At 45.5% G+C, this 20,019-nt stretch overlaps 2 protein-coding genes across 2 annotated transcripts; one reads left to right on the top strand and one right to left on the bottom strand.

Moving 5' to 3' along the window:
- The first annotated feature begins 10,138 nt into the window (after positions 1 to 10,138).
- LOC119329771 (40S ribosomal protein S13-1) lies at positions 10,139 to 12,582 on the top strand. Its single transcript, XM_037602867.1, has 5 exons — positions 10,139 to 10,278; positions 10,359 to 10,431; positions 10,514 to 10,652; positions 10,740 to 10,926; positions 12,313 to 12,582. Exons 1-5 carry the CDS (start codon positions 10,256 to 10,258, stop codon positions 12,344 to 12,346), a joined length of 456 nt encoding a protein of 151 aa, XP_037458764.1. The 5' UTR covers positions 10,139 to 10,255; the 3' UTR covers positions 12,347 to 12,582.
- A 2,059-nt stretch (positions 12,583 to 14,641) lies between these two features.
- LOC119332247 (28 kDa ribonucleoprotein, chloroplastic-like) lies at positions 14,642 to 17,624 on the bottom strand. The gene is made up of 4 exons (XM_037605433.1): positions 17,034 to 17,624; positions 15,736 to 15,837; positions 15,301 to 15,606; positions 14,642 to 14,927 (listed from the first exon to the last, which is right to left on the bottom strand). The coding sequence occupies exons 1-4, from the start codon at positions 17,547 to 17,549 to the stop codon at positions 14,847 to 14,849; spliced, it is 1,005 nt and encodes a 334-aa protein (XP_037461330.1). The 5' UTR covers positions 17,550 to 17,624; the 3' UTR covers positions 14,642 to 14,846.
- Between the last annotated feature and the right edge of the window lie 2,395 nt (positions 17,625 to 20,019).

Here is a 20,019-nt window from a genome sequence, read left to right as displayed (position 1 = left end):
TGCTCCTCTGAGTGTTGGTCCAAAACAGAGCCACTTGCAACACCCCTCGGGGAAACTTGAGGGTTGGTTTTAGTTGTACGTAGTGTTCATCCGGTGTGCCCTGAGAACGAGATATGTGCAGCTCCTATCGGGATTTGTCGGCACATCGGGCGGCTTTGCTGGTCTTGTTTTACCATTGTCGAAATGTCTTGTAACCGGGATTCCGAGTCTGATCGGGTCTTCCTGGGAGAAGGAATATCCTTCATTGACCGTGGGAGCTTGTGATGGGCTAAGTTGGGACACCCCTGTAGGGTTTTGAACTTTCGAAAGCCGTGCCCGCGGTTATGGGCAGATGGGAATTTGTTAATGTCCAGTTGTAGAGAACTTGATGCTTAACTTAACTAAAACGCATCAACCGAGTGTGTAGCCGTGATGGTCTCTTTCCGGCGGAGTCCGGGAAGTGAACACGGTTATTGTGTTATGTTTGACGTAAGTAGTTTCAGGATCACTTCTTGATCATTTCTAGTCACGACCGTTGCTTTGCTTCTCTTCCCGCTCTCATTTGCATAAGTTAGCCACCATATATGCTATTGCTTGCTGCAGCTCCACCTCACTACCTTTCCTACCCATAAGCTTAAATAGTCTTGATCACGAGGGTGTGAGATTGCTGAGTCCCCGTGACTCACAGTTACTTCGAAAACTAGTTGCAGGTGCCGATGATACCAGTGCAGATGACGCAACCAAGCTCAAGGAGGAGCTCAATGAAGATCGTGTTTGTTGTGTTGTTTCGTTTTCCAGTTGATCAGTAGTGGAGCCCAGTCGGGGCGATCAGGGATCTAGCATTAGGGGTTGTCTTATTTTGGTTCCGTAGTTGGACCTTGATTGTATTCTGGATGATGTAATGCTATATTCATGTATTGTGTGAAGTGGCGATTGTAAGCCAACTCTTTATCCCATTCTTATTCAGTACATGGGATGTGTAAAGATTACCCCTCTTGCGACATGCCTACTATGCGGTTATGCCTCTAAGTCGTGCTCCGACACATGGGAGATATAGCCGCATCGTGGGTGTTACAGCCTACCAGTTGGAACTACCCCCACATCTTTCTCGAGTTCATGATGTCTTCCACGTCTCTCAACTCAGGCGTTGCTTCTCGGACCCCATCCATGGAGTGGACCACGAAACGCTTGATCTCCAAGATAACCTCACATATCGAGAGTACCCTGTTCGCATTCTTGATCAAGCAGAGCGTGTCACTCGACGTCATAACATCAAGTTTCTCAAGGTTCAGTGGTCTCATCATTCCGAGAGAGAAGCTACCTGGGAGCGAGAAGATCGTCTTCGACTTGAGTACCCCACTTTCTTTCCGCCAACTCCTGAATCTCGGGACGAGATTCTTTCGAGCGGGGGTGAGTTGTCACATACCTAGTTCTGGTATGCTCTAGGCTAGCTACTGATGTTTGCATCATGTTTAAATTTTCAAATGAACTTGAATTGGGGGATGTTCAAACCCTAGCATCAATGAAATTCAAATAGGTTCAACTAAAAATATTTTTCAGTGAACCCAAATGGCCTTCAAAAAGCTCATCATTTTTGGAAAATGCTGGAAACAGCAACCAGAGGTGATGCACATTTTTGCATGACATTTTGGATTGTTGAATTAACACATATTGTATTTTGAATTGGAGCAAATAAATACTATAAATACTTTATTGCTCCAATAATTCTGATTTTTGTTGAGGGGCTTTGGAATAATCCTTTTAGTCACTTCAAAAATTACCAGAGGCAACAAAAATGATTTAGTTCTTAAAACTAAACCAAACAAATTACAGAAATAGAAAAGAAAACAAAATAAAGAAAAGGAAAGAGGCTTACCTGGCCCTCATCTGGCGGCCCAGCAAGCCGACTGGCCCAACCGCCACTCGTCGTCCTTCTAGCGTCGACAGAAGGACGAGGGCACGCGCTCGCCGCCCGCGCGCATGGGCTCCACGCCACCTCCCTGCTTGCCTGCCCTACCCCTCGACGCCTCGGTCTCTCTGGACGTCGCCACGACGCTCCGGACCCCTCCCACTCTCATCCCTCTTCCCTGCCTCCTCTGCTTTCTCTCCCGCTAGACCGAACACGCCCGTCGCCGCCGCTCGCCGTTGCCGCGCCCACCGTCACGGCCTCGCCCCTCCGACGAGTCTAATAGCTCCGCGCCGTAGTCCTCGTCCTCTCCGCCAAGCCATGCGTCACCGGAAGCCCTATGGAGCTGTCACCGCCGTCGTCTTCTTCGTCGGCCGCCCGAGATCGCCGTCGTCGTTCCGGCCACACCAGGCCTTCCCCGAGCTCGCTTACGACGTCTACGGTTTCTCTGTGAGCTCTGCCACATCTCCCCTCTCTCATCGCAGTCTTTCCCGTGTCATAGCGTGCCAGCCACCATACCGAGCACCGCCGTCCGCCATGGACATCGGGCATGGCGCTGTCGTGCCGCTGCGCTCCCACCCATGAGCCTAGCAAGCTCCTAGCTATCCCAGGAGGCCGCAGATCCCCTCAGCTGGCCTGGACATACCCCGAAGTCTTGCGCCCGCTCAAGCCATACTCCGGCCACCGCCGCGAGCCCCGCTCCAGTGAGCTCCGGCGTCCCTGCCGCCTCTCACCTGCCCCACCGGGTGCGGGAGAGCCCGGGCTATGCCTCGGTGCCCTTAGTCGCCGCCCCCGTGGCCTGTAACATGGACTCCGCCGTGACCAGAGGCGCCGGCGACGAGCCCCGCCGCCTGAGCCCTGCCATGCGGGCCCGATCTTCCAGGTGATTAGCTTAAGGCTAATCGCTAGTTAACTAAACCCCTGACAGTGACAGTTGGGCCCCGACGCCCTAATCTTTTAATTAGATTAGAAATACCCCCCTGTTAACACTGTGTCACTGACGTGTGGACCCCGCACGTCAGGTTTGACCCTGGTCAGCCCCGGTTGACCTGCTGATGTCGTGCTATTGTCATGCTCATGCAGTAAGTGTTTTCTGGATTATTTATAATTCAGGAAATCCCGGAATTTTAGCCAAAACTTCAAAAATTCATAGAAATTCAACTGTAGCTCGGATTGAAATAATTTATATATGAAAAATTATCAAAAAATTCAATCTATCCATCTGTACTAGTTTCATGCATGACAAACCAACTTATACCTACTATATAAGTGAAAACACATAAATGGCATTTATAAAGACTTAACCTGGAGTTGCATTTGAATTCTTGGTTCAGATGGACTTCCTCAAAATGAATTCTAGCTGCATTAGCTCAGACAACATCACATATTCATGCCATGTTCATGCATCATATTGTTGCATATGCTTGTGTATTGATTGTTGACACCGTTCCTTCTCGATAGGTCCTGCTCCGGAGAGTGCTCCAAAGTACCTATCTGAGGAGCAGTGCCCCTGTTGATCTACCAGGCAAGCAAAACCCCCTCGTTCATTCCGATACAATCCCACTCACTCGTTCCTGCTCTCTTTTATTTCATTAGGACAACAATGATTCAACTGCTACTTTATGCTGCGGTAGTTGAACCCATTTCTCTGCATGACCTGTCATTGCCACAGTAAATAGTTGAAACCCACTAGCATATGTAGGAGTGGTTTGAGCCAAGTTGTGTTCCTACCATGCCATGCCTGTTATTGCTTAGAGTTGTGTCGGGTCTGATTCATTGGGAATGAATTGGAGTGTTATGCCATGTTCTGATGCTGAGAGTTAAGCGTGTGAACACGATTTGGTAAAGGTGGCGGTGAGAGGCCATGTAGGAGTACATGGTGGGTTGTCTCATTGGGGTCGTCCTTAAGAACTGAGTTCTATATAAGTTGTCCAATGACTAGCTACTACCACACATTGGGCTCCGGGCGCTCCAAGCTCTCTCGACTTATTAACCAACTTGATCTCTGTCTAGGAGTCGCAACTAGTTTCTGGTATTTGTAGGTAGTGTTATTTTTCTACCAAGTGGCACCCAGCAGGGTGGGCTTGGAACAGACTAGGCACAAGTGGCACGGTGTACCAAGTGGCACCCAGATGGTGGGCTTGGGAACCCCGCTCACATCGTTTGGGACCGTGAGCGAAACCCCAGCCGGATCTCCTTGCGGATGGAACTCGAATAGGCGATAAACCTGGACTAGAGTCTTGCGTGGTTAGTCAGGTCGTGTCCGACACCCTCGCCAGGCTTCCGCTTGAAGGTTGCCGACATACATGACATGTACATGGCGGTAAGTGGCGAGAGCGTGTGTGAAGAAGTACACCCCTGCAGGGTTAACATGATCTATTCGAATATCCGGGTCCGTGGTTATGGACTTCTTGGATGCTTACATGGTACATAGACAACTTGAAGTGGATACTCTAAAATGCTCAAGACAAGTGTGAGTGCTATGGATGGCCTTCTCATAGGGGGACGGGAATGAATCCATAGTACTGTATTGATGTGGTGATTAGTGGACTCGTGTGCGCTTTCCTACCTCAAAGAACTTACTCGTAGTTGTAGAACATGATAGCCACCGAGTCAAAGCTGGCTTGCTGCAACTAAACCCCGCATTGCCTTCTTGATACTAATGCATGTATGATAGGATCTGATATAAGTCTTGTTAAGTACCTTTGTACTCATGTTTGCTTTATTTATGTTTTGTAGATGAGACATATGTCTCACTAGTAGTTCCTCTTGGACTTCGACGAGTAGCTTGTTACCTCAACTATGATCTTGTACCCTTGGGAGGGACTTGTAGATAGTTAGGCTTCTCAGCCTTTTTCATTTATAGTTGTCTGTACTCAGACATGTTATGCTTCCATTGCTTGTATGCTCTGAATGATGGGTCATGTGACCTCTGTTTGTAATATAATGCTATGTGGCTCTTCTGGGCCTTTATCTATATGAGTTTGAGTTATGTTGTGATGCCATGTTGTACAGCACATACTTGCATGTTATGCGTATGTGTGACGTGTATTGCTATGTGTGGGATCGGACAACCTAGTTGTCTATCCTTGGTAGCCTTTCTTATGGGGAAATGTAGTCTAGTGCTTCCACTGAGCCATGGTAGTCTGCTACAGCCCGGATTACCGGAGTCCTGTTAGCCCAATTGCTACTACTCCGGAACACTTAGACTAGCCGGTGTGTGTCTTTCTTCGTTCCTGTGTCTGTCCCTTCGGGGAAATGTCACGCGATGTCTACCGGAGTCCTGCTAGCCTGCTAGAGCCCGGGTTCCCGGAGTCCTGTTAGCCCAGTTGCTACAACCCGAATTCACTCGCTGATGACCGACACGTTCGTTGCTGGGTCATGTATGCATGTCCCTGTAAGTTAGTGTCACTTTGGGTTTACGACTAGTCATGTCGGCCTGGGTTCTCTGTCATATAGATGCTAGCGACACTATCATATACGTGAGCCAAAAGGCGCAAACGGTCCCGGGCCAGGTAAGGTGGCACCCGTGGGAATACCGTGCGTGAGGCCGCAAAGTGATATGATGTGTTACATGCTAGGTCGGTGTGACTTAGGATCGGGGTCCCAATAGCTACATCCGTAACTAACTCATTAGCTACATTGCTTGCAAGGCTTATAGTGATGTACATTACCGAGAGGGCCCAGAGATACCTCTCAAAAAATCGGAGTAACAAATCCTAATCTCGATCTATGCCAACTCAACAAACACCATCGGAGACACCTGTAGAACACCTTTATAATCACCCAGTTACGTTGTGATGTTTGGTAGCACACAAAGTGTTCCTCCGGTATTCAGGTGTTGCATGATCTCATAGTCATAGGAACATGTATAAGTTATGGAGAAAGCAATAACAACAAACTAAACGATCATCGTGCTAAGCTAACGGATTGGTCAAGTCAATCACATCATTCTCTAATGATGTGATCCCATTTAATCAAATGACAACTCATGTCTATGGTGAGGAAACATAACCATCATTGATTCAACGAGCTAGTCAAGTAGAGGCAAACTAGTGACACTCTGTTTGTCTATGTATTCACACATGTACTAAGTTTCCAGTTAATACAATTCTAGCATGAATAATAAACATTTATCATGATATAAGGAAATATAAATAACAACTTTACTATTGCCTCTAGGGCATATTTCCTTCAGGAAGAAATAGAGGATAATGAAGCTCATATGCAGAGGGATGATACATAATCAAATAGCTATCAATTAAGTACAATGTTACAAGGCAAAAGGTGCTGACAAGAGGAATGCAGACCTCAACTTGTGCAGTGGCATTGGTTTTATTCAACATTTGGGTAAGAGTAAATGTAGATCTGATAATTTGGAGAAAATGGAGGGCAGTGCAAATAAGATGCGGAGTAATGCTGGACAATCAACTATCTTTCAATGTAAGTACACTAATATTACCTTCGCCCGGAATTACTTGTCACTCAAATGGATGTATCTAACACTATTTTAGTTCTAAGTACATCCAATTGAGCAACAATTAATTCGATACGGAGGGAGTGCATGACAACATGTACTTACAAGACCAATCCAGAACTTCATAACCATTGGGTTTATTCTACATTTATGTAAGAGTAAATATATATCTTATAATTTCGAGTAGATGGTGGATAAGGAAGCGAACATTTACATTGATACTACATGATCAAACAAAAATGAGTGTAAGTATGGTGATAAAGAACAAGAGGTACTGAGAAGAGCAATGCAGTGCCCAGTATTGGTGTGAGATCTTATGATCCCTTGAGAATGGATATTCATCTGCAGGTAGTTTTCATATAAGAGATATGGTAAGGCACATGCAAAAATGTAGGAGTTCAATTTTTGATTTGATATTATAGACAGTACTTGGCGCCGGGCCCTCTGCAGTTCTAATAGGGCTTTGGCCAATGGAGTAGGGGTAAAGTGTGCTACAGTTGGGGTCGTGTTTTCTGGGGCCGGTGATCTATCTGATTTATCAGGTATCACTGCCTTTTCCAAATACTTTGTTTGTACTCCTTCAGGATCTGCACTCACCCTCTTCCTTGTGGACATCTATTACGAAAGAACAACACCTGACTGAAAAAACATGGTATGATGACACATGGAATAGGTACATAAAATGGATAGGCATGTCATATTCTCATATATGATGTGTCAACTAATCAGATGATGGTGTAACAAAGTAGAAGTAATGAAAGACATCATATGCAAGATACGTGCGACTAATACAACCTTGCCAAGTTAGAGCAAGCACCTTAATGGGTGAATAAGATAGGCCAGCCTCCATCATGCCAAGTTTGTTAGCCAGTAGATTATTCTGCAATATTCCTCTCGTGCACCAATTATCATATTCATTATGATCATGTTCAATATCTACATGCATGAAAACATAAAAAATAAGTGAGTATCTTTGTAATGCATAGGGGATTCTAATCCAATAGTGCCTCCCTGTAAACCCCTATGTGTTATCTCTGTGCAATTTTTCTGAGAGATGCCATGTGTGCTGTAATTTGGTGTGTGCATTAATATAACATGGCCTACTAATCAAAATAGAGGCTCCCTGTTGAGAGCTCCATAAGTAATGATACTTCGCAGATAATGGATCGCCTTGTCTTAAACCTCTCCTAGGTTGAAACTTTCAGTTTCTTCATCATTAATTCAAACCCTATAATCAATAGTGAAGACATATTTCATCATAAGATTTATCCATCTTTCCTGAAAACCAAGTTTTAACACAATTCCCTTCAAGAAAGGCCATTCCACTCAGTCACGCATAAACCCTCTTTTCCTTCCCTCTTATTTCTAATAGTATAAAAGCTCTCATATGCCACTAAAACATTGTCCATAATCATTCTCCCGGGCACAAAAGCACTTTGGGGGGGACTAATAATATGAGGCAACAAAACATTCAATCGTGATGCCAATATTTTGTAGATAACTTTATAAACCACATTGCAAAGACTGATAGGTCTAAACTAGGTTACCTTCTCTCGGGTGAATTGACCTTAGGGATCAACACAATCGCAATGTCATTCCATCCCGATGGAATTGTGCAGGTATTCACCGCTTGCAAGACCTCATCAACCAAATCATCCCGTGGCATGGGCCATAATATTTTATAAAAATAGCATGAAGTCCATCTGTCCTTGGAGCCTTTAATTCTCCAATATAAAAAAGAGCCTTACGAACATCATCAAAAGTATAAGGGCCAAGCAAAACATTATTCACCTCTACAATCGCTCTACTCCGGACAAGGGACAAGACTTCCTGGTTTAGGTTTAGAACATCCGAGGTAAAAATACTAGAGAAGTAACTCATAATATGTTCCTTCAGATCATCATCCAGAAGTTTCTTAATATTGTGCCTTTTTTCCTGGCAGTTGCAGCATTATGAAAAAGTGATGTATTGCGATCCCCATGTAACAACCAGTTTGCTCGGCCTCTCTGTAACCAGAAAATTTCTTCTTGATCCAAAAGATTTTCAATGAGTACTAAAATTTCCTTCTCCCTCGAACGTGATTCCCCACCGATAGGAACATGCTTCAACCTCTCTAATTCCCCACTGATAGGAACACGCTTCAACCTCTCTAATTATTTTTTAACTTATTTATTCTCATTTTTCGTCCCTTCAAAGTTACTCAGTCCCAAACATATAAATCCTCATGCACCGCTCTAGTCCGTGCAGAGAGTTGAAAAAAGCTTCATTTGGATTGGTGCATTGAGTACCTGTACCAGTCCCCCCCCCGAACTAAATGGTCCCACGTCGCTCCCATACCATTGCGGCTTCGGCCGTGTTGACCATCCCTTAGTAAGACGACTTCACCAAAAAAGGTGGTTGGCTTGGTGAGATTCAATGCCATAACTTGACGTCAGACGCTCAAGACACACTTTGCATTGATAGCCCAAAAGGTTTTTGAACCTATCGAGTCTTGTAATTTCATGGTGCTTTCTTCAAGAAAGTTCCCAAGCAAAGTCCTGGACAGGGTGCAGGCGCACTCCTAGGTTCCAAATGTTAAAAATGTTAATGTGCTTGCCATTTCCACTCGTCACACATGCCTTTTATCATTGCACTTACTTCAAGCATAATATTTTGCCGACTAGAGGAGGAACCCTAATTCCGTGTTTGTCTTTATCCAAGACCTTGTCTTTTTCTACCATTTTTTCTCAGTGAATGTCATTTCTTCTCTTCTTTTAGAACAAAATGTTATTTCATCTCAAAAAGCAGAAATGGTGGCCTTTTCACCTTGACCTCCTTTTCCCTGACTTATGTGGGGAATAGAGAGGAAACACACAGCGACTTTCCTCCGCACTAGTTTTGGGTCGGCCCATATGAGGGGCGAGGCTCCCCTATTTTTTGTGTTTTCTTTGCTTCTTAAAAAAATCAGGATTTCAATTTTTTTTCTCAATTTCATTTTTTCCAAAACTCATATTTTTTCACAACATTTCAAAAAATATGAATTTGAAAAAATCTTTGTGGATTTTAAAAATATCCCACATTTCAAAAAATCTTTATGATTTGAATTTGTTTTTGGAAAATTTCAAAATTCCCAAATTTCAAAAGCTATTCATGAATTTAAGAAATGTTCCGAATTTAAAAAATGCTCACAACCTTGTGAAATGTTCCTGGATTTAAATAATTGTTCATGATTTTGAAAAAATGTTCATGTATTTCAATAAGTGTTCATGAATTTTCTTAAATGTTCTGAATCAAAGAAATTCAGAATTGTTTCCAGATTTCGAAAATTGTCTTTGAATACATAAAAATATTCATGATTTCTTTAGAATTTTAAAAATTATCACACATTTAAATTTTTTTCATATATTAAAAAAAACTATAAATATAAATATAAAACAAAAAAAGAAAAATCCAGATAAAACTGACAAGGAAAACAGAGAGAAAAAGGAAAACCGATTTGCCCAAAACCAGAAAGGGAGTCTTCATAAAAATACAAGCAGTTCTACTTCACCCTATGTGGCACCAAGCGAATAAGTGGGAGAGGAGGTATGCGTTTGGTTGCTATCTGCCGCCCTACGCGAGAAATAGGAATCATCGTTTTCACAAGCTTCCCTGTTGGACTAGGACATATGTGGGCCGCAGTCGTTAAAACGCTGGTTTTGAAGGCCCACACTAGCCCAGTCCACGTTGCGACGCGGCGTGATCATGGATCTAAATGGGCATTACCTGAAGGACCAAAATATAAGAAAGCCCTCAAATAAGTGGAACCCCAGAACCCTAACCAGGCTCTTTTCTATCCTCTCACCACTCGCGCCTCTCTCGCCCTTCCCGCCGCCGCCGCCGCCACTCCCCTCGCCGCCGCAGCAGCCGCAGCCATGGGGCGCATGCACAGCCGCGGGTAATTCTCACCCCCTACACCGCAACCACAATCCGGTGAATTTTCTGGTCTAATGGCGTCTCCGCGACTCTGTTACGCAGGAAGGGCATCTCGTCGTCGGCGCTGCCGTACAAGAGGACTCCCCCGAGCTGGGTCAAGACCGCCGTCGCCGATGTAAGAAGAAGCCTCGCCTTCTCTTGGCCCCCTCGATTCGATGTGATATGGCTGGCTGATGCGCGCGTCGGCTCGTGTGCAGGTGGACGAGTTAATCACCAAGGCCGCGAAGAAGGGCCAGATGCCGTCGCAGATCGGCGTCCTACTCCGTGACCAGCACGGCATCCCCCTCGTCAAGAGCGTCACCGGGAGCAAGATCCTCCGCATCCTCAAGGCCCATGGTGAGAAGTAGATTAGATCCCACCTCGTCTTTCTCAGATTGCTCTTTGCTTGATGAGTGGATTGATTGTGTGAGTGTTGGTGCGCAGGGCTGGCACCAGAGATCCCGGAGGACCTCTACTTTCTGATCAAGAAGGCGGTGGCGATAAGGAAGCACCTGGAGAGGAACAGGAAGGACAAGGACTCTAAGTTCAGGCTCATCCTTGTGGAGAGCAGGATCCACCGCCTCGCTCGCTACTACAAGCGCACCAAGAAGCTCCCGCCCACCTGGAAGTAGTAAGTCACTCACTTCCATTGCCATTAATCTTTCTTCTGATATAGCTTCGGTGAATTGTGAGGCCTTATCAGTTTAGTACGCAATGTACAGTGAGCGGTTCGTTGTTTGTGTTTCACTTGCTACATATGAGGTGTAGAATGTGTGCTACATATAGCTTGTTGAGTAGGAGTTAGTGTCAGGTACTACTTCAGATGAGGCTACTTAAATGTGATATTGTGTCGTCAATGCATGCCACTTAGCCTATATTTAGATCCTAATTTGTTGGCTGTTCTGTCCTCCTGGGACAGGAATTTTAGAGAAATGGGATTCTAAGCTACTTAGTTATGCCTGTGATTAAACTTAGTTGTGTTTGTGCCGGATGTGCTGCTAATTGGTGTTAGTAAGGCATTCCCGTGCTGGCATACTGTAGTGGACACTGCTGTTTCGGTGTGCACACCAAAATTATAAGTACATGATGCAATAGTTTGATTTGTAAAGATCGATGTTATGAAGTGATGATATAGCCACTTCAGACATTTTTTAAGATCTAAATGGAAAACACCTATGCATTTTGTGTGTTACTAATTGACTTCAATTTGCCAGCATGATAATGTTAACTTCTTCTTTAGTTTGGATATGAAATAGGAATTTGATGAAGATCACAATACTTGTTTTAAAGAGAAATTAGATCAACCCAACTGAAATGTTTGCAGTTTTGAAAAATGCAACTGGTTGTGATACTGACATATGTGTCATTATCCCACGAATGGGTGTCTGGGTGACACATACAATGTGTTCTTCAAACTGCAACATTTCTACAATTGCATTTATCTATTTTAGATTCCTACTCAGTGGTGGTCTATTATGTTGGCTGAATCATGTCATTCTGCAGCAAATCTATAATGATGAAATTGCATTTAAATTTATACGAATAAAATCATTGGTTATCTGATGTGCCGAGCAATATCAGCCATTTATGAGGGTGCATTTTAGTCTTTTAGAATACAAATGGGTAGCCCAAGGCAAACGTACTACCTCCGTCCAAAAAAGCTTGGCCCTCAAATGAATGTAGCCCAAGACAAATGGGTAGCACCAAGTTAGTGCTAGATACATTCATTTGAGGGACAAGCTTTTCCGGACGGAGGGAGTACTAACTAAACCGTGCATCTATGTAATGTAAACATTGTTGTTGAACCGAAGGCAGTTCAATGATAATTGTACGACAGTTTATATTCACTCTGTTGCATTTGTTGTATGGCCTGGATGAATTTGTACACATATCGGACTACTTTTTGTCATACGTAAAGCATTTACGTTGGACTTATCTTATAGTATTCCTGTATGTTGCCAATTGTGTTATCTCATACAACAAATGTTTTGCTAACACAATTCTTTCGCCTCTGCAGCGAGTCTACCACCGCCAGCACTCTGGTGGCTTAAGGGAGATCCAGATCTGGTGTGCTCTTAGCTGATTAAAGCTTGATTGTTCTGGAAACCATTCTTATGTAATGCTTTATGATAGTTTGGAGCCAAGCAGATGCTGCAAATTTTCTCTGTTTGCCTGGAGGATGCTGTAAAACCTTTATGGTTTCACTGTTCTGTCTGTTAAACGACTGTTATAATGTACCCAGATTTTGTCAGTTACAGTTAGCAGTTACCGTATGTTTTTTCAGATAGTACATGTTGCTCTTCCGCTGAAGATCGTATACTTCGCTTGCTTTGCTCTTACTCAGCGGTTTACTGAACTAAGCCTCGCATTCAAATACTTGAGCGTTTTCAAATTGAAATGTTGACCACATCCTTAGGAAATACATAGTATGGCATCAAAGGAGAATTTTGATTTGGTAAGGTTCACATGCTAGAGTCCTGTAGTATGAATGGTTTCATAAGTTTTTGGGATTTTTCATTCCTTTATGAATGGTGCAGGCTAACTTCCTTTAGTCTAGCTTTGCTGAGATGTTGCATTTAAACTCGGTATCAGCAGATCATCTCCTCTCAAAGTGCCAATAAAGTCGTAAGTAGAGAAGTTTTTCAAAAACTTACCTCGTTTGTCCATCAAGTGTGTGCTGTCTGACGAATAATAACGTGTCCATTGCTAATGCGTTCGTATTATGTTACATGGATGGACAAATTATAAATTGGCGTTCTTGTTCCTCAACATGTTAAAGATGCAAAAGTCGGCTGAAGAGCTAAAGAAAACATAACGTATCCAATTTTTGAGATAAAAATCAAATGGCCACCTATGTCAAACAATGTAGCTAAAGTTCTCAAATTTTGGCATGAAAAACTAGTGTCCCTCGAATCTGTACACACCCCTTGGCAACATCCTCATGTTACACATGATCACTATGGCAGTATGACAACATCCTTCTTTTTTCTTTGAAAAATAAGACTTTATTGACCTCAAGGACTCCACACCAAGCAAAAGCACACCCCCTTGGAGAATCGGCGTCCTCATCCTCGATCTGCTCCGATCCGCGCGAGCCCTTCTCAAGGACTCACGTGATTTTTTTTGTCAACAACAAACGAGCTAGTGCGGCCGGCTGTACCTTGGAGAATCGGCGTCCTCATCCTCGATCTGCTCCGATCCGCGCCGCCCCCTGTCCCTGGTGGCTCTGGCCGCCGTTTTCTGGATGCCGGGTGTGCGGATCTGGTGGTTGGGTGCGGATCCGGGGGAAACCCCTAGCCGGCGCGGCGGCCACACTGAAGATGTCGCCTTTGGGCGTCGTTCTCCTTGCTGAAGGCTTCGGTGGGCTTCCTGCACCTCCCACCCCACCCAGCAGCTCAGGTGAAAGCCTCAGTTCCTCGTTTCATGGCGACGACGGCACCTTGGTGGCGTGAACCTTCCTGAAGGCGTCGTCAAGGAAGTGCTCAAGTGGTGGTGGAGTCGGTGGTGGTTCGACGGCGGATTGTATTGGCCTGATCTTCATCTTCGGCAACTTGCTCGGGTCCAGGTGTGGAGGGCTTCAGCCACTGGTGCGAGGGGATCGGAGTCCCTTTCTCGTGCCATGGGCTATGGTGCCTCCTATCCTTGACCGATGCATGGTGCTGCATACTCTTGGCCTTCTCCGGGGTTTTTAGCGCCTTCGTCTCGACAACTCTCGTCCGGTGCTCTGCCTTGCTGCTGCCGGCAACGGTGACTGGGTGTTCGGCTCCCCGTTTCGTGTGGGTTTGTTCCTGGTGCCTCTCCTTCGGTTGCTTGGGAATGCTGATCTGGGTTCTAGGGTGAACCACTCCACAGGCCGCCGGTGCGGCACCCGTCGAGCCCGGATGAAAGGGTAGGGGCCCTTTGCGGAGGCGGAGTCAGGTCATGTGTTGCCCCTGTTTTCCTTCTGATGGCAATCAGTGACACAAAAACATGCACGGTGGTGCCTTCCTCCCATAGCCTTAGTAGGTTAGCTGGTTTCGGCTTAGCGGCGTTCGATGTCATTCTATGCCTTCGAGTTGTTCTACTGAGCACAATGTATCTTTATTTCCGCTCTTTGTTTTCTTGTTGTAAGTGGCAGTCCTGTAATCCTGGCCGGTTAATGGCTTTGTTAATTCAAAGTCGGGCTCTTCTTGAGCCTTCGTTCTAAAAAAGCACACCCCCTTGGCAACATACTCCTGTGTGATACATTCGTGGAAGACCACAGATCGTGTGACACTGGCATCAAAGAAGAGGCAGAGGAAATCCGATCGCTTGATTCTTGACTAGAATGAATCGTCAAGATCCCATCGAATAATGCTCTCACAAGATTTCAGACCACCGGTATATGGTCAACCCAGTCAGTCCATTCATGTTAATGATTGTATTTCGGCAAAATTGCAATGGTACATCACACTACATTACTCCGTACATACAGAAGATGTTAGCTACTGAGTTGCGCTCGTGCAAAGTGCCTGAACAATGAACTCAATTGGCAAATAAGTCAAACAAAAATAAACACAGTAGCTTCCGGTTCTAACTCTCAAGGGTTTGGCTTAGTGTATCTGGCGATTTTACATGAGCTTCTCTGACGATGATATCCCGTCCATGAAATTCCTGTTGCGTTAGTAAGAGTCGAGATAAGATATGATAGTTGTCAACATAGTCGCAAACTCGCAATATCATTGGGAGTGGCATAAAAAAGTGTATATAGAAGCAGAGTCTAATCAGGAAAAAATATGAAATGGAGGTGCTTAAGATATCATGGAGCTACTGGTAAGCTTCAGGTTATGCAGAAACATTCTGAAACAAATGTAATCCCATTTTACTTATATAGGATTTTCTTATACAAACTAACCCGAGATGCAGATTCTGAAGGAGATGCATATATGAAGTTTCTTGAAATAAATTCAACAAGGATTTGCGGTTTCCATTCTAATATCAAACCCGAGGGAATAAGTAGCAAAATACAGAAGTTAAAGAATTATACCGTATTGTTAAGCTGCAGAGCAGCCTCAAGCTCTTCGGCTGAAGAAAATGAAAGGAATCCATAGACACGACTTCTCCCTCCTTTGCGATCTGTCAGCAGCCTTGTACTAACAACAGTTCCACACTGAGTGAAGTGCTCCCTCAAGTGTTGAGGTTGAACAGACCATGCAAGGTTGCCAACATAGATCTTGTATCGACTTTCAAAGATATGGTCCTTCATGGGTGGTGTATGGGACAGGCTGGGATTTCTCCTACTAGCAACGACGTGAGCCGCTAGTTTTACAAACATCTCACGCCCATCCAGGTCCTATAAGAGAAACATCAAAGTAAAAGAGAGTAATTTGTAATTGGATTACTACACGGAGCACTTTCATTTGTAGACAATATGCAAGTTGAGAAGAAACTACTGAGAAAATGAAGCCATTGTATGACTCACAAATCCATCGAGAGCATTGATAGCTGTTCTAGCTTCTGCAAGAGAACGCATCGTAACAAAGCCACATCCTCGACTAATCCCGGTCTCGGCATCACGAGAAACCTGCGGGTTGTTAACAACTTCAAATATTACCATCAAAATGAGCCTCTAGAATCTTAGGGCTTCTTTGATTCAAAGGAATTTTATAGGATTTCTAGAGGATTGAAATCCTTAGGATTTTTTCCTATGTTGGTCCTTTGATTCATAGGATTAGATTCCATAGGAATTTTTCCTATGGAATATTTTGTACTACATTTCATAGGAAACCTAACATCCACTCCAACCTCTTTTTACAATTCCTTTGTTTTTTCTGTGACATCAAACACTCATTGCTAATCCTATAGGATTCAAGTGGGCATGCCACTCCAACCCTATACTTTTCCTATTCCTACATTTTTAAAATCCTACGAATCAAAGAGGCCCTTAATTGGAAGCAACAAAATATTACCCAAGGATGTGACACCATCATACGTATCATATACAATCACGCATATAACTAAGGCAGCAATTAGAGTGTAATTCTATTGAGACCTAAACCAGGACATCATTGAACAGATACTAGCCAAACGGCACCAAGTTCAGTTCACTGGTGTGTCGGTCAAATATTACTGACTAATACAACACCACGAGAAATATGAAAAATGAGAAGCATCTGATATAAACCCCACCCTTTGTTCATCAGCAGTTTTCAGTAAGATATTGTGGAATCATAAGCGCAAGAGCCGCCAGTAGAGATTGTAAACATTCAAATAAAGTATATAAAAAGGAAAAAATACGACAGACTGCTGTTTTCTCTGCACAATTGAAGTATCCAAAATACCAAACCTGCTGCGTAACAGGTGGTTCAGAGCATCCATTGAGATTTGTGGAGTTGCTAGCCTTACTGATGGTGAGGCAGGTGAGTTAAACTCTATCTATGGGGTTACCAGATAACTTCACTTAATTCTATGAACTCCCGAGGGACGGACCAGAGCAAGGTAACCCGTAGTGCCATGCTAGCTTAAGAAGTTAAGAAGTACTCCATGGATGGTAAGTTATAGGCCTGGGGCAATACCATGGTCCATGGCTGCACGGGCCATGCCTATCTCCTACCTCCATGTCCCAAGCCATTGGAGCCATCCATCCAGGGGGCGTCACTGGTGTTCAGCCGGCCCGTGCAATTCTTCTTCATGGATGATAAACACCGTGTAGGGTATAGTAACACTATGAATCCGACAGCGGAGCAGGCGCGCGACCGCGTGAAATGCAAGGGAGCGCACCTCGACGGAGAGGACGGTGCCGTATGGCCCGAAGAGCTCGAGCAGTTCGTCGACGCCGCACCTGCGCGGCAGGTTGCACACGAACATCTCGCGCGGCCGCGGCTGCCGCCGCGTCCACCCGCTCCCATCCTCGGCCTCCGGATCTCCGCCGTAATGCTCCTCCTCCCCGTGCGCCGCCGTGCCATTGCCCCCGGCCCACTCCTGCTCGTCATCCTCGTCGTCAGACTGCGCCTGCGTAGCGGGCCACCGAGGTGTCTCCTCTTCCTCCTCTGTATCGAACGCTAGAGGCGTCTCCTCCCCATCCTCTGTCTCGAACGCTAGTTGGCTCGCGCTGGCTCTCCTCCCCTGGCCGAAACGAGAGGGGGAGGCGGCGTTGGGGTTGGGGAGGCGCGCGGCGGCGGAGGAGAGGGCGAGGCAGCGGTGGCGGTGGCGTGTGGGGGGAGAGGATAGGTGATGAGAATGGATCGGGTTGAGAAAGTGAAGCAGGGTGTGATACAGGGCAGGGGCGGAGGCCATGGCGGTCGGATAGGGAGGAGGGAGGGAGAGCAGCCGAGAACGGGGGAAGAAGGAAAGCGGCGTTGAGTGCCGAGCTTTCCTGACAAGGACGAGATGAGCGGCCCGATGGTTAGCCACGTATGCAATTTGCTCCGTGCCGTACAGCAATAGCTGCGAGAAAAGTGGCGATAAAAATGAAACTAGAGGCAGCGATGTCAAATAATTCAAATTTTGGTTAAAATCAGATATTTTTTTGGGGTCCATCTTAGTTTGATCTCTTCATCAATCTAATGTAATTTGTTGCCTCCCCTCTGCCTGCCGCTTCCAGCAGCTGGTGATGGGGAGGAGAATTCTAGTGCCGCCGCTTTCGTTAGCAGTTTAGGTCAGGGTTTTCTAGTCTTCGCAGGTGCGGTGTAGCCGGTACTCGGGCGGATGGTGGTGCTACTTCTTCGAGTTTGTCGTTCGGACTTCGATTCTTTTTGAGTTTGTCCGTTTGGATGTAGTCGACAAAGCTCCGGCGTAGATTTTGCCGTCTCTTTTGGGACGATGAGGTTAGGGTTTTTTTTATCTTGTGATGAGATTTGATGCCAGATGCTTCAGATCTATGCAAGGGTTTAATGGCGACGATTGCGGCTCCAGGGCGCTGGCTCTTAGGGTACGTGCACGAAGACTTCCTAAGTGTCATTGACAAGGTCAAGCTGGCTCCGGTAGGGGAGCGACGACAGCGCCGGCTCATTCTGACGGCAATAGTGATTATTTGGGGTCTTAAAATCTCAATGTAATTTTTATTGTGTTTGAGATGCTTTGTAGTTCTGTTGAACTTTGCTAATAGACCTGAATCATTTTTGCAAAAAAGAATAATGAATAAAGTCGACGCATCCGTTTTTTATTTGTTGCTGAATTACAGATCTTTTTCTTTTTCTTTTAGTTTCTTGAAACAAAACCCAAAAAAAACAGGGACCAATTTTGTTGAGTTATGTTCGTGCTTTAGAGGGAGAGGGGGGCAGGGTAGAAGAGTTGAAGAGAAAATACTATGGATGAATTTTTAAATGCACTCCCATTGTGCGAACTTATAATTTTTTAAAGAAATGCCAACTTCTATTCATTTATTGTTTTTGGGTCTTGTACTGCTACTTTGTCTTTGGTTCCTCGTACTTCAATCACATTACCAAGCCTGAACATTATTGGTTAGTGCATCTCCAACAGCTTTTGTATATTGGTTCCCAAAAAATGGTGATAGAAAAAGGAGAGAGAAGGTTCAGCAATTCAAATCAAGTTGTGCTTTGACAACCTTTGTATATTGGATTTGCTATATTTGTACAAAACATGCAATGACATGTGGGAAAAGTTTGCCAGACACTGTTGGATTTCGGGTTTCGGCAAACCCTTGAGGTTCGAACACTGGGGTGCGTACGAAGATCTCTCTTTCTAGCTTGCACACACCATGTTCTTACGACCTAGCTCGACGAACCCAGAGAACAAGAGACACAAGAGTTTATACTGGTTCAGGCCACCGATGTGGTGTAATATCCTACTTCAATGTGGTATGGTGGATTGTCTCTTGGGCTGAGGATGAACAGTTACAAGGGAAGATCAGCCTCCTGAGGTGAGGTGTTCTTGTGCTTGGCGAACTTGTATGGTCAAGGATGATCTGGATCCTCTCTCTCTGGATCAGTTTCCTGTTTTCTGTTCCCTTTCACTGTGGTGGCTAGTCCTATTTATAGAGGCCGTGGTCCTCTTCCCAAATATTGAGCGGGAAGGGATCCCATAACGGCCAAATTCGAAGGGAAACAACTAGTACAAGTTATCCTGACAAAAGTAGCCTTCGCTTGCCAAAGGCTCTGGTGGTGACGCCATCTTGGGCTCCACGATGACCTCCGTCCTGCCGTCCTGCTCGTCTTGGTCTCGTTGCACCAATATGAAAACCTTTGCCTGATGCCTCGGGACTCCTCGCCTGTGCTTGCCTCTTTAGCACCAAAGAGGAAACGAGGACACTGCGCGCTGGCGCCCGCCTGGCCCCAATCGTCATGTCTTGCGCCACAGAAACCTCGAGGTGTCCCTTGCCTTGATCTCTCCGCCCCTCACGAGCCTGCCTGGTGAAGTTGCCCCTGAGGAGGTCTTGTGTCGTCCACCTCGCGAGGCTTGGCCCCTCGCGAAGGTCTTGAGTGTTTGTTGGTGAAGATGGGTCGTACAGGGCCGCTGGTGGAGCCACGTTGTGGGCCGCAGGCAGGCAAGTCTGGGGAGCCCCGTTCCCAGAACGCCGACAGTAGCCCCTGAGCCCAAGGCGCGCTCGGGCTTGGCTTCGAGGCGAAGCCAAAGGGCAAATGTGGAGCGCCGCGGGCCCCAACAGCCTGCGGCCACGGTTGGCGCGTGGCAACTGATTGGACGTGGGCGTCTCTGTTTCCCCACACTGCCTCGGCAACTGTCCATCTGACAAAAAGGTCGGCGCGGACAACGCTTGCCTTCATTGCTTTCCTTCGTCTTGCTCCAG

This window comes from Triticum dicoccoides, chromosome 7A (genome assembly GCF_002162155.2).
Source record: "Triticum dicoccoides isolate Atlit2015 ecotype Zavitan chromosome 7A, WEW_v2.0, whole genome shotgun sequence".
NCBI lineage: Eukaryota > Viridiplantae > Streptophyta > Magnoliopsida > Poales > Poaceae > Triticum > Triticum dicoccoides.
The sequence above is the reverse complement of the archived record's forward strand: the minus strand, read 5'-3'. Positions and strand labels throughout refer to the sequence as shown.